Raw genomic sequence first — 12,053 nt, forward strand, 5'->3', positions numbered from 1 at the left:
CAAAAAAACCCAAATCTTTTCAGCATCTCTGTCACTCTCGAGTGCTGTCCTTGCTGCTTTTGTTCCCAGGTAATCTAAAAACTAATTATAAAAGAAAGAACAATAATTTGCAAGTCTTTGTAAGGCTACTTATCAAGAGTTCTGTTTCATTAACTCCCACATTTTCAACACATATTTTCTTATGCATAATTATCTGTATTGCTTCAGGACTACCATTTTTAAAATACTAGTGTTTTAACACTCTGCATTCAGCAAGCCATTTGTCTGATGAAACCTGCCTCGTTCCCTAAGGTGAAACAGATTTTTTTCCAATTAGATCAGGAGTTCTGCAGCAGAACTTCCCCTGTTTTTGTGATCATTCTTGAACTTTTAGGGAGGATCATTCCAAGTTGAGGTATGCAGAGATGTGTGTGCCTCTGGGACTCAGAGCCCCTGCCCAGGTGCTGTGTGCTGATGATAACAAGTTCAGCTGTATTTCGGCCTCATCTGTTTGTGTCTGCACTCCAGACCAGAGCACAAACTCCCCAGGGACCTCACAGGCATCCCAGACACAGAGAAAATACGAGCAGAGAAAATCAAAAAGGGCTCTGCAGCCACTAAACCAACCCCACAATGTGGCGTGGAACTGCACAGGTGGAATTGAGTGATGCCCTGGGAGCCACCCTGGTGTCATTAGTGCCATGGGACACACAGCCAGGGGACAGACAGCCATGGGACACACATCTATGGGACAGGAATCCATGGGACACACAGCCAAGGGACAGACAGCTGTGGGATACTGTGAAGGGACACACAGCAAGGGACACACAGCAAGGACACACAGCCAGGGATACACAGCAAGGGACACACAGCCAGGGACACACAGCCATGGGACACACATCTGTGGGACACACAGCAAGGGACACACAGCCAAGGGACATGCAGCAAGGGACACACAGCCAGGGACACACAGCCAGGGACACACATCCATGGGATACACAGCCATGGGACACACAACAAGGGACACACAGCCATGGGACACACAACAAGGGACACACAGCCATGGGACACACGTCCATGGGACACACAGCAAGGGACACACAGCATAGGACACACATCTGTAGGACACACAGCAAGGAACACACATCCATATGACACACATCCATGGGACACACAGCCATGGGACACACAGCAAGGGACACACATCCATATGACACACATCCATGGGACACACATCCATGGGGCACATCCCCACATTTCTCAGCCCTCTCACCGTGGCAGGTTTGTGTGTGTGCTGCATCCCCCCTTGCAGTCAGCCCCTGGGATGTTCCCTGCATGCCAAGGAAGGTGCAGCAGGTAGTGATATTTAATATGCATGAGTTCTCCTGGCCTCATTTAGCTGCGCTCCCCAGGTCCCCTTGGTGCTGCTGACAGAATTAGTGGCTCTGAATGTCTTTTCTGATCCAGACACCAGCTTCATATTAAGCTGCAGTTAGGCCTGGCAAGTACAAGGGATAGAAAATTGGTAGCTTAGTTTTCCAAGACGTTTTTCAAGCTCTGTTTTCAAAAGACATCAGCATAAACATGTCAGTAAGTAATCATTGCTTATGATACTCAAGTAATATGCATTATAGGGAAACTTTGAAGCAAGTCCTAATCCAGTTCCAGACACATGTGTGCACTGTCAGCTTCAGGCTGGTGAAATACTCCCTCAGAAATGGCTAGAGCAGAACAGGTGGGTTATAGACTGACAGAGAGTTGTTTTAAATGCAAAGGAACAAAACAATTTTACTACAAATGAAGGGATAATTCCAGTATTTTGAGCCATGTTGAATAATGCCAGCCATTTGAGTCACAATGCTCTAAATTGAACTTTTAATCACAATTAAGAGCACACAAATTAGGCATGACATTGTATGCTTATTGCTTAGAGGCTCTGTCACTGATTGATAATGTATATTTGTATTAGTAGTATTAGTGCCTAAGTAATATTCATATTTAACACAATTCACTGTGTTGACTTTGACTAACTACCTTCAGATACCACCAGCCTCCAGTGTAATCAATAATCATGATACTAAATCATTTGTATGCCAACAGCTACATTTACACTGGAAACTGTCAGTAGGAAAACCTCAGAGACCTGTAGTAGCTGCTGCTGAATATGATAGCAATAATTGTCACACTTTTAAACAATATTTGTTAAAGAATATCGAGCCAGCTCCTTGGCTGGTGCAGCAGATGATGCATCAGCTAGAGATTAGTTGGCTACGTGTATTAATTTTTCAGAATTCTTTGCAAGGTATTTAATTTGATTTTATTCCTTCTTCACTCCTGTCATGTTCTTCCTCTTGGGGAGAGTGTAAATATTTCAAGCTAACTTTATAAATGTTTCTTAACTGTCTCTTAAGGCATGCACCAGCTCCCATTTGAGTACTTGTGCATGCCCCATGTCTGGCATGTGTCCATGGCTCAGGTGATGCTGACCTTGCACTGGTGTGTTTTCCAGCTCAAAAATTATGTGTGTGTCTGATGGAGCTCAACCATCACCCTTTGTGCCTTGCCCAGTGCTACAAAGCACTCCCATGCATCTGCTTTTCATGCCCTCCATCACTTCTACACCAAAGTAGAGGTGGCAGAGGTGGCTTGGTCACAGAGCACCGCGTGGGCTCCGGCTGTGCCTCGCAGAAATGAGCCCTATCTCAGCCCCATCTCAGCCACTGAGGAATGGCTCCAGAACAAAGTGTGTTGTCCAGCTTGAGGATGCCTCATGAATGCCTAAAGTAGGACAAAAGAATGCAGGAGAAGATGAATTAAGGAAGGGAAATGTAGTGTAGATCAGCCTTGGAGATCCAGCCAATTTCCCAGCAGACTGATTGACCCCCTGGAGTCCCTCCTCCCTTGGCTCTCTCTGCTGAGGATGGTCTCTAGTGAGGAACTGTCTCTTAACAAGGAATGGTTTTTAGCAGGAAGAGCTCCCATTGAGTTGAAATTGAACCCTGTGGCTCAGGACTCCCTTCTCCCTTTGCCACAGCTGGCACTGACCACAGGCAGGCCACATGTTGTGGGAGACAGGGAGGCATTGGCACATGAGAGTTGTTCTGAGAGAACAGGCAGAGAAAATGAATGCAAAAAAGCACAAAAGGAGAGAAATGTTCGCTGAAGCCAGGCCAAAAAAAGGAGCAGGAGAGAGGGTGCCACGTTCCTGGCAATGCAGATGCTGAGCCAGGACACCAGTGACCACAGCAGTGACCACAGCAGAGTGCCCAGCACTGCCTGCCTCCCATGGCTTGTCCCAGTGCTGGTGCTGGGCTCAGGACACTTGAGCATGGCACCACAGGTTTGATGAGATCCCTGCAGTCTTGCTTATTGAATTTTTTTTTGCCTGGAGTGCAGGCAGTAATGCGCTGATGGGTACATGTGCTCGGTGAGTGCAACAAGCAGATAGATGTGCATTGCTGAGAAATCCCTTACTCCTGGAGATTTCAAACAAAAGCTATCGAATGTAATTAAAAATTTGCAGGGGGAGAGTCAGATCTGAGGGGGGAGATACCAGCTTTGCTCTCTGCTTTATCTCTGAATGGAACCATTTCCGCTGCTGGAAATGCTGTAAGAGAGAGCCCAATGCTGCCTCAGTTTGAAGATAATAACTTTAATTTTAGCTCTGAATTACTTTTTTTCAAAGACAGTCTGACCTCTGACTGTAAAGTTATTGAATTGCTACATCTGACATGATGAAGGATAGCTCAACAGGTGGGAGCCAAAGCAGTTCCTATGTAGGAAAGAAATGCAGATATTAAGAGCATTGCAAGTCATGAAACACAAATGGTACACCCGGTATTGAAAGCAAATCTGGACTTCTTCAGACTTTAAAGAAAACGTGCTGCTTAATTTCCGTTGAAAAAAAAAAGTGTTTTTCTCCCAGCTCATTTCATGTGGCAGTTTGTTCTCTTTGCTTGATTAAATGTTAATCCAGCCCATCCTAATGGTGTGCAGCTCCTTTTGCTAAGCTCTGGACTTCTGAGCACCATACATGAAGGGGAAAGTTGCATCAATCACCAGCACAGCAAGAGTGAAAGACAGGAACCAGGGCTAATGCAATTAGCACATTTATTTGTCATGCATCAGAGGAGCTGGAGACCTCCCTGTAAAGTCAGCTCTGACTCCCAGCAGCAGCCTGGTGGTGTGGGGAACTGCTGGGAGGGACCAGAGGCTCCATCCTGCTGGATGGCAGAGCTGGGGTGTCCCTGTCCTTCAGCCCCATCTCCCAGCCAGCCCTGGGAGATGAACCGGCAGAGGAGCTGTGGCTGTCCCATCCCTGCAGGTGTTCAAGCACAGTGGGGATGGAGCTTGGAGCACCCTGGTCTAGTGGAAGGTTCCCTGCCTTTGTCAAAGGGCTGGAACTAGATGAGCTTTAAGGTCTTTCCAGCCCAGCCCATTGTGTGACTCTGTGACTCTGTGAAGCTGATGTCCTCTGAAGCCTTGGTTCCCTCTTGGGTTTTCTGTGATTGAAAAGGCTCTCAAGGTATTAGAGTCTTTTTTCCCAAGCCCCGCCACCGAAGAAGTCGAGATTCCTTGGCTCTGCTTTTCAAAGTTGTTTATTTGTCCTTATCTATAACATTCTTTCTCTGACCTGCTGAGATCTGTCCAGCAGGTCGGGTTGTGGCACACTGACCGCCCTTGGGTGGTGTTGGCTTTTTATACTAAGAACTACGTGTACTTTATTTACAATAATTTTCCAATACCTATCACCTGTGTTAGACAGTTTGTCTCTAAACCAGTCCAGAAGTGTCACCATCACAGCAGAAGGTGGAGGCCAAGAAGAAGAAGAAGAAGAAGAAGAGGACACGCCCAGATCCCTCCATCTTGCCTCTTGAACCCCCATTCTAAATCCCCAGAATTCAACTTCTTCACCCTGTGATCAATTAACTATTATTCTACTCAAATTCTTGTGGCTTGTAAATCTTCACACAAAGTGGGTAATTGTTTCCATGGGCTAAAATCCAAGGCACAGGTGTTTTTGACTCCGTGCCAAGGTCTCTGAGCCCCTCGCCAGGGTCTCAAGTCCTCCAGGGCAGTCAGAGGAATGTCCTGGGTTCTGACAGTTCCCCAGCCCGCCAGCCCTGTGGGATGTGACACCATCCCGAGTGCCATCCCCTGTTCTCATGGCAGGGTGGAGGTTCAGCAGTGCTCACAGGGGCTGAGATGAACAGGGAGGGTGGCCAAAATCTGCAGAGCCTCCCCAGGTCCAGCCAGGTCGGGGCTGTGCAGCCCTTCCCTCACTGTCGGAGCTCTCCCGACACCGTTCAGCCACACACCATTTACAGTAGCCATCTGTTCCCTCTAATGAGAAAAGTATCCATTTTTTTCACCTGGTTACTGATTGTTCCTGAATATTGCGATTGCTTCGTTTTATTAATTACTCATTTTGACATGCTGTATCTGTCTCTTTTGTTCAGAAAACAGATGCTCTTGTTTCTGGGCATTATTACTGATGGTTATTGCTAATAAGATAAAGCTGCAGTTCCAGTTTAACTGAGGGCTTAACACTGTGGCTCTGGTTATTGAAATGCCTCAGCACTGGGTATTTTATTGAAGCCTAAGGAAATTGCATTCTTAGTGCCACGGGGGCTCCCATTATTTGAAGGAAAGGGACTTTTGAAATGTCTTTTGGTGCACAGAGCAATGGGGTCGGTAGCTGTTGCTGTTCCTGGAGACTATGATTAAACAAAGAATAAACATCCCTAAGATCATGCTGAAATCTCTTCGCTTACTAATCCCCAGTATTATGGGTGTGAAACGCTGCAGGTTCCCATAAGAAACTTCTCGCTCAAAATCATTTCCTCACTTTATTTGGAACTAGGCAAAATTTGCTTTTCAGATTGTCAGACGAGGTTCAATATGTCTTAAAAATTAAAATAGAGTGGTCTGTGAGTTGTGAAGGGGATAAGATAGCATCACTACACCAGAGTTGAAGTGTTTCCACTGACAATCACTGTTTCAAAATATTATTTCAATATTATATTAAGCTCTGAAAAACTGTGAGTCGAGTGTAGATGGAAACCATGTCAGTGCTTTCTGCTGGAATTAGATACTGGCTCCATTCAATTTTGAGGAAGTATTTATGATGTAAAGTCAATCCTTGCAAAACAGTCTCTCACTCTGCAACAGATCCAGTTGCTGATATTGTGCTTTCATTGTGCTCATTCCCAGCTCCGGGCTCATGCAGTGGACATGAATGGAAACAAGGTGGAGAATCCCATTGACCTTTACATCTATGTGATTGATATGAATGACAACAGGCCGGAGTTCATCAACCAAGTCTATAATGGATCTGTTGATGAAGGCTCTAAACCAGGTACAGTTGAAAGTATAATCTCAAATTTTCACAGATTTTTCAGATTTTTCACTGTGGAGTGGTGGCTTGGGCTCTGCTGGGATCACAGGGGATGAGGGAGAGGTTTGCTCTTGCTGGCTGCTGGTGGAAGACTGATGGAGGTGAGAACAATCCCATTGTGTATCTTTTTCTGGATGAAGAGAAAGTGCAGACTTGGGATGGAGGGAACCTGGGTCCTGGTGGTCCCTTACTGGCTGTGGAATTTGTAAAAGCAGCAGTTTTGTAATGTTCTGTAGCACCATTCCCATACATTCACTGCACATGTACAGGGCTGTTATTCGAATTACACAGCACTGAAAGCCAGCCTGGCAGTGGCCTTTCCCTGACCCTGTGTCTCAAATGCTCAATATCCTCCTCCTTGATATTTAATTCAGTCATTTGCCAACTCAATATCTGGCATCCAGTCAGACTCCAAAGAAGGCTCTTTCTCAAGAAAACACTTTCTTACATGGGACCTGATGGAAACCTGCAGAAGTGGGAATATTGACATTGAAATTGCAGGCTCATCCTCTGTCTCCACAGACTATTCTAACAGAGGGTAAAAATGGGGAAAGACCTGAAGTTGAATTACAGGAAATTTATGGGTGAAAAATCAGTGAGGGTGTAAGCTGTATGGGAAAAACTGATGATTTTTACATGAGCACATTTATATGCTTGGAAGAAACAGAGCTGTAAAGGTCTTTAATGTTCTATTTCCAACTCCACTGTTGATTTGTTATTTAAGTGTGGTGTAACCCTGCAGTTCCCAATATGGGAGCAGGGTTGGTTTAGCTCATTGCTGAGTATAACTAAAATTACTGTATCCACTCTTTGTTCTGTGTCACCAGTACAATTGGAAGCCTCCTGAAATCAGAGGGAGTTTTTTTCCTGGATTCTCTCCTTGGTTGTTTGCCAGCTGAGGGGTTAAATACCCCGTGACTTTGGTTTGTGTCAGCAAACATTTATCACAGCGGCTCTGCTGCCGGAGGTGTGACAGGGAAGTCTCCGGTGGGCACTGCTTTTAACAAGGTGATTCACAGCCCTGATTGATTGTCTTCCAGCACCGAGAGGGACGGGCAGCTGTGGGGGACACGCGGTGGGGACAGAATGTGACATTATTGCTGAGCAAGGAATAGGTACAAGCTCCCTTTCTGATTCCTTTGGGTGGTGATGTCCCAGCTTCAAAGTCCTGGTCCTGGTCCTGCTTGAAGAAGTCCCTGAGCTGACAGCTCTGATGACATCTTCCCAGAGAATTTTTCCAGCTTTCATTTGAAGGCCACTCTGGGGCATGTAAAGGTTTGAAGATTGATACAACATTTCCATAGCAAATCAAATTTCTTACATCTTATTCAAGGACAGATCAATATTCAAAGTGTTCCCAAATGTTTTAACTGGCTCTGTTCATCTGTCAGAGAAGCAGTAAATTGCATCCTCTTCTTGTCTGAAATCCAGATAAGCCTTTGAGCTATTAAATAGAACAGGATAATTTGCCTACAAAATACTTGTGCCTCTGCTTCTAGCAGTGTTTTTTGGTATTCTCTGTCCCAGGCTGGAGTGCTTGCCTTTAAGGCAGGAAGGTAGAAAGCAATCTGTTTTTATTCAAAAGCAATTACATTTGTCTTTGATGTATTTGTCAGGGGTTTTTTTCCTCTCTCTCCTGTTTAATCGGTGTTCTTTTAAAGGTTTATATTAGTATTGAATTTCTCTTCCTTGCTTTTGTTGAGCCTCCTAGGAATTTGAGTATTGGAGGCCCTCATTCTGTGTGCTTGGCAAGAAACATGGTCTTGTGCCTTTGAGAAAGTGATAGAGAGGTCATGGAGTTAAAGGGAATATCTGCAAGCTCCTCTTTTGCCTCAAAATTATGTGTCCCTCTTTTGTGCAGAGACAAGTGTAGACAATGTATTTAGCTAAGGGAAGATCTTGCAAATATTTAGAAACTTTTTATTAGTTGAAGATGCCTCAGAATATTGTAACAACTAAGGAGGTACCACACCAGCCTTTGCAAGAGGAGAAATACGTTACCAGAATTTGTGATTATTTCTGGCAGCGGTTGAGAAATGAAAGACACTGCATATTCTTTGAGGTAACAGCAAAATTTGTTCAGTACTGATTCAACAGTAAGTTAGAGATGTATATGCATCTATAAAAATATATCTGCGTATGTGTGAATATCCATGCTTCAAGCAAACCAAAAAATCTTGTTATATGTTACAGGAGTTCAGCATTCATTTTCCTCTGCTCAGTGCTGCTGAACTATGCCTGAGGACTGAAAATGCTTCCCTTGATATCCTGTGCAATTGTTATTTCTCACATCTTCCATATGCCCATTTATAATGGCTGTGATTAAAAATGCAGGATTACTTGATTACAACAGTATCTGCAATGTTCTTAATTTTGCACACCTCTGATGAGAGATATCAGAGTACCCCAAATAAATGCTGGCTCTGAGGGCAGCTAGAACGAGCAGCCAATGGCTGTTTGAAGTCAGTCAGAATTTTGCCCAGATTTAATAAGAAAAAAGCCCAGATAAAAAAGGATATATGGAGCTTGAGCTCTACCCATGGAAATTTTGCAGAGCAAGACCATCACAAATGTGCTGTTGAGCAGAGGCTGAGCAGGGCACAGTGACCTTGAGCTGCAGGGAGAGCCCTGGTAAGGCTCCAGTGGGATCAATAGAGCAGATTCTGTTCCAGTGAGCAGGAAAGGGCCCTGAGGAGCTGTCCAGCACTCCCAGGGCCCGGGCTGGAGCAGAGGCAGGGCTCTGTGTGTGTGCACAGCAGGGCTGCCTGTCCCTCCGCAGGATGCTGGTCCCTGCTTGGGGCCGGGCTGTGCTGACCTGGAACAGGGAGTGTGGCCTCATCTCTGAGCCTGGCAGGGATGGAGGGTGGCCAAGTGAGATGTGACCCACTGCCTCAACAGTGAACAAGCCAAAAGAGGGTGGAGTGAAGCAAGGAAAGGGAATGCAGAAGGAGGCGTGCTCCAGCCTGCAGCACGGTGTGACACTGCTGGGCACTCAGCCTCCCGCAGGAGCAAGTTTGCTGTAGCCTGGAATACAGATACACAGAATTGTCCAAGAGCTGGAAGAATTGGCAGCGATGTGAAGAGACTCATTAGACAGTCTGATGGGGTTTAAGTGAAGGGGCTTCCCAGCCTGCAGAGCACTCAGCCTGGGTTCCCCAGGAGCGTGCTCTCTGCAAGTCACCTTGAAGCAACCCTTGACAGGAATAGAAAAGAAATCATCAAGTATTATTAATTATAATAGGTTGTTGTTGCTGGCTAAGATTATAATAACTTAATTGAAATAGTGTCTTGAGCCATAGCATAGTCTTTTTGAAATCAGGAGCTCACTCTTGGTGAAGTTCTCTGTAGTGAGAACTGGCCCCTGGACATCCTCAGATGTGCTGGCTCTTAAACTGAATTACATCTCTTTCCTTTTCTGATGCTCTCTGGAAAAACAGTTTAATGCATTTCTAGCTGATCTAGCCTCAGGTCAAGTAGCTGGGCAATTTAAAATGTGTAAAAGCAGCCCCTTCCAAAAATGCAGAACAGGAGTAGTGATGCAGGATTTTTTTTTCCACAGGACCATCTTTCTTCCTCCCTCTCCCCCTGTGCGCGTTGTTTTGATTTAACGCGCCACTGTTTGAAAGTGTATCTTAAAAGACCCTATTTTACTCATGTTGAATAATGTTCTGCCTCTGAACTTTGCCTCTGTGTGAAGAACACACGGCCAAGTTTTAAAAATGCAGCTGCAAGCTGGGGCTGAAATTCCCCGGCTCCCTCTGGCAGCCTTAATCAGCAGAGCGCTCCTGGAGCTGACACAGCGGGATGGGTGCAGGGCTGGGCTGCCCAGCACTGCCTGCCCTGCAAGGATTCTGCTGCCTTTCCCATGCCCACACCTCCCAGCTGCACCACACCAGCTCCTTACAGCAGGAAGGTTCTGGGATTTGGAGTGGGGTATTCCCCTCTGTGAGCCCAAGCCCCTGGACTTGTACTGCTGGGTGTGCAGGATGCAGGCAGTGACCTTGGGTAGGGCTCTTTCTGGAGAAACTCTTAGAGTTTTAAAAAAATTACTCAATGAGATGGCATGAAAATGCTTAAATATGAAAGAAGAAAGGGAATTTAGTCACAAAACAGTAGTGGGATGGAGAAGGATTACTTCCATCTCTGCAGAAGCTTAGTTTTGCTATAACCACAGCAGACCCTTCCTCGTGGAAGGATGTGGATGTCTCACTTAACTGAAGTGTTCAGTTCTGAAAAGGTCAATGTGAAATGCTCTGCAGCGACTTGAGTGCTTTGCTCTGGGTTGTATCTATTTTGTTCTAACAGAAAGATTGTCAAAAATTAACTCATCTCTCCAAAACAATTTGTTCCTGTCAGACTGGCCTTTTCCATTCCCATTTATCCTTTCCACTTCACTAACTCTCTGGATGCATCTTGGTCCCTTTCAAGTCAATAGCACAAGTCCAAGTGACTTCTTTTAAACTTTATACAGCCCTTTCATTCTCCTGGAGCTGTGTTTTCTCCTACCACCCTTCTTAGGAATGATGTGAAAGAGTTCTGAGTATAGACAGTCCTCCAAAATAAAGGAATATTAGTATTTCTTACATGAGAAATGTTGTAATTTAAAATTTCTCTTTCTCCTCCTGAGTCCATGGAACTCTGATAGAATAATTGTTGATAACATGCCACTTGAAAAATGAAACAGCTGGGAGCCAAATCTATATGTGGCAAATCGAGTTAAAGAAATCTCATAAAAAATAAACAGTATATAAAAAACCCAAGGATTTTAAAAGCTGATTATTCTACTAGTGTCCCAGTTTGTTTATTTTATTTCTATGCCAGCAGAGATTCCCTCAGAGATTAACACCATGGACTAATGCACAGATGGGGCCAGAAACTCGAAAGTCATCTGAATATTAAGAATTTAAATCTTTAGCCTCAGTGATTTGAACAGAAAGCCAATTATGAGGCTGAATTAGTTTTCAAATTAAACTGCAATTTAAAGCATGTGAAATTAATCTTTTAAGGCATATAGTTGCATTTGTATATATATTCATGGGGAGAATTTGGATTCTGCAGTTCTGTCTGGTTCCTCTTTTCCAGCCTGACAGTGCAATTCATGAGGAGATGCCTGGTGTGCCTGGGTGTTTGTTCAGTGAAGGAACAGAGCAGGTGTAGCTGGCTGGCAGGGCCTGAAATCTGAGGAGAAGATGTTTAATTTTAAAAAGTTAATAGGACACAGAGTGAATCCTTCTTCCTGCCACTGCAACCCATTCCAAAAATGCCATAGCACTGCTCACAGTCAAAACATTCAATATGTTTCCTCCAGCTTGGAGATTAGTTAATTTTAGAAGTTTTCATTTAGGAAGGTCCCAGTTCAAGAGAGCAGCTGAGCAGGTTCATGGATGGGGCTGCCACACATTCTGGTTTATAGCACTAGAAACTTAAAATAATGCAAATGCTGAATGTTCCAGAGAGATCATGCACAGGTAAAATATTCAAAATATTCCAGAGGGTCAGAGTAGGACTCAGTGGATTCTTCCATTCATCCCAGAGGTATGCACAGGTTGGGTGCATTACTTCTGGATCCATCCCAAGCTTGAATATATTCCTCTATGGCAGTGTCATCTCCTGCACCTGGGCAGGTGTTGCTCTTACCCTTGCACTTTATATGCTATTAAAAATGGCTTTGTCCAAC

General features: G+C 44.8%; 1 protein-coding gene across 1 annotated transcript in view; it reads left to right on the forward strand.

Annotated features, from left to right (window-relative positions):
* CDH4 (cadherin 4) overlaps positions 1 to 12,053 on the forward strand; it is a 415,458-nt gene that overhangs the window by 321,493 nt on the left and 81,912 nt on the right. The window contains exon 6 of the mRNA XM_054274637.1: positions 6,193 to 6,337. Coding sequence (XP_054130612.1) covers positions 6,193 to 6,337 — 145 coding nt within the window. The remainder of the gene's footprint in view (positions 1 to 6,192; positions 6,338 to 12,053) is intronic.

This window comes from Melozone crissalis, unplaced genomic scaffold, assembly GCF_028551555.1.
Source record: "Melozone crissalis strain CALT ecotype California unplaced genomic scaffold, PUWL_Pcris_2 ptg000017l_1, whole genome shotgun sequence".
In the NCBI taxonomy this organism is placed as follows: Eukaryota; Metazoa; Chordata; class Aves; order Passeriformes; family Passerellidae; genus Melozone; species Melozone crissalis.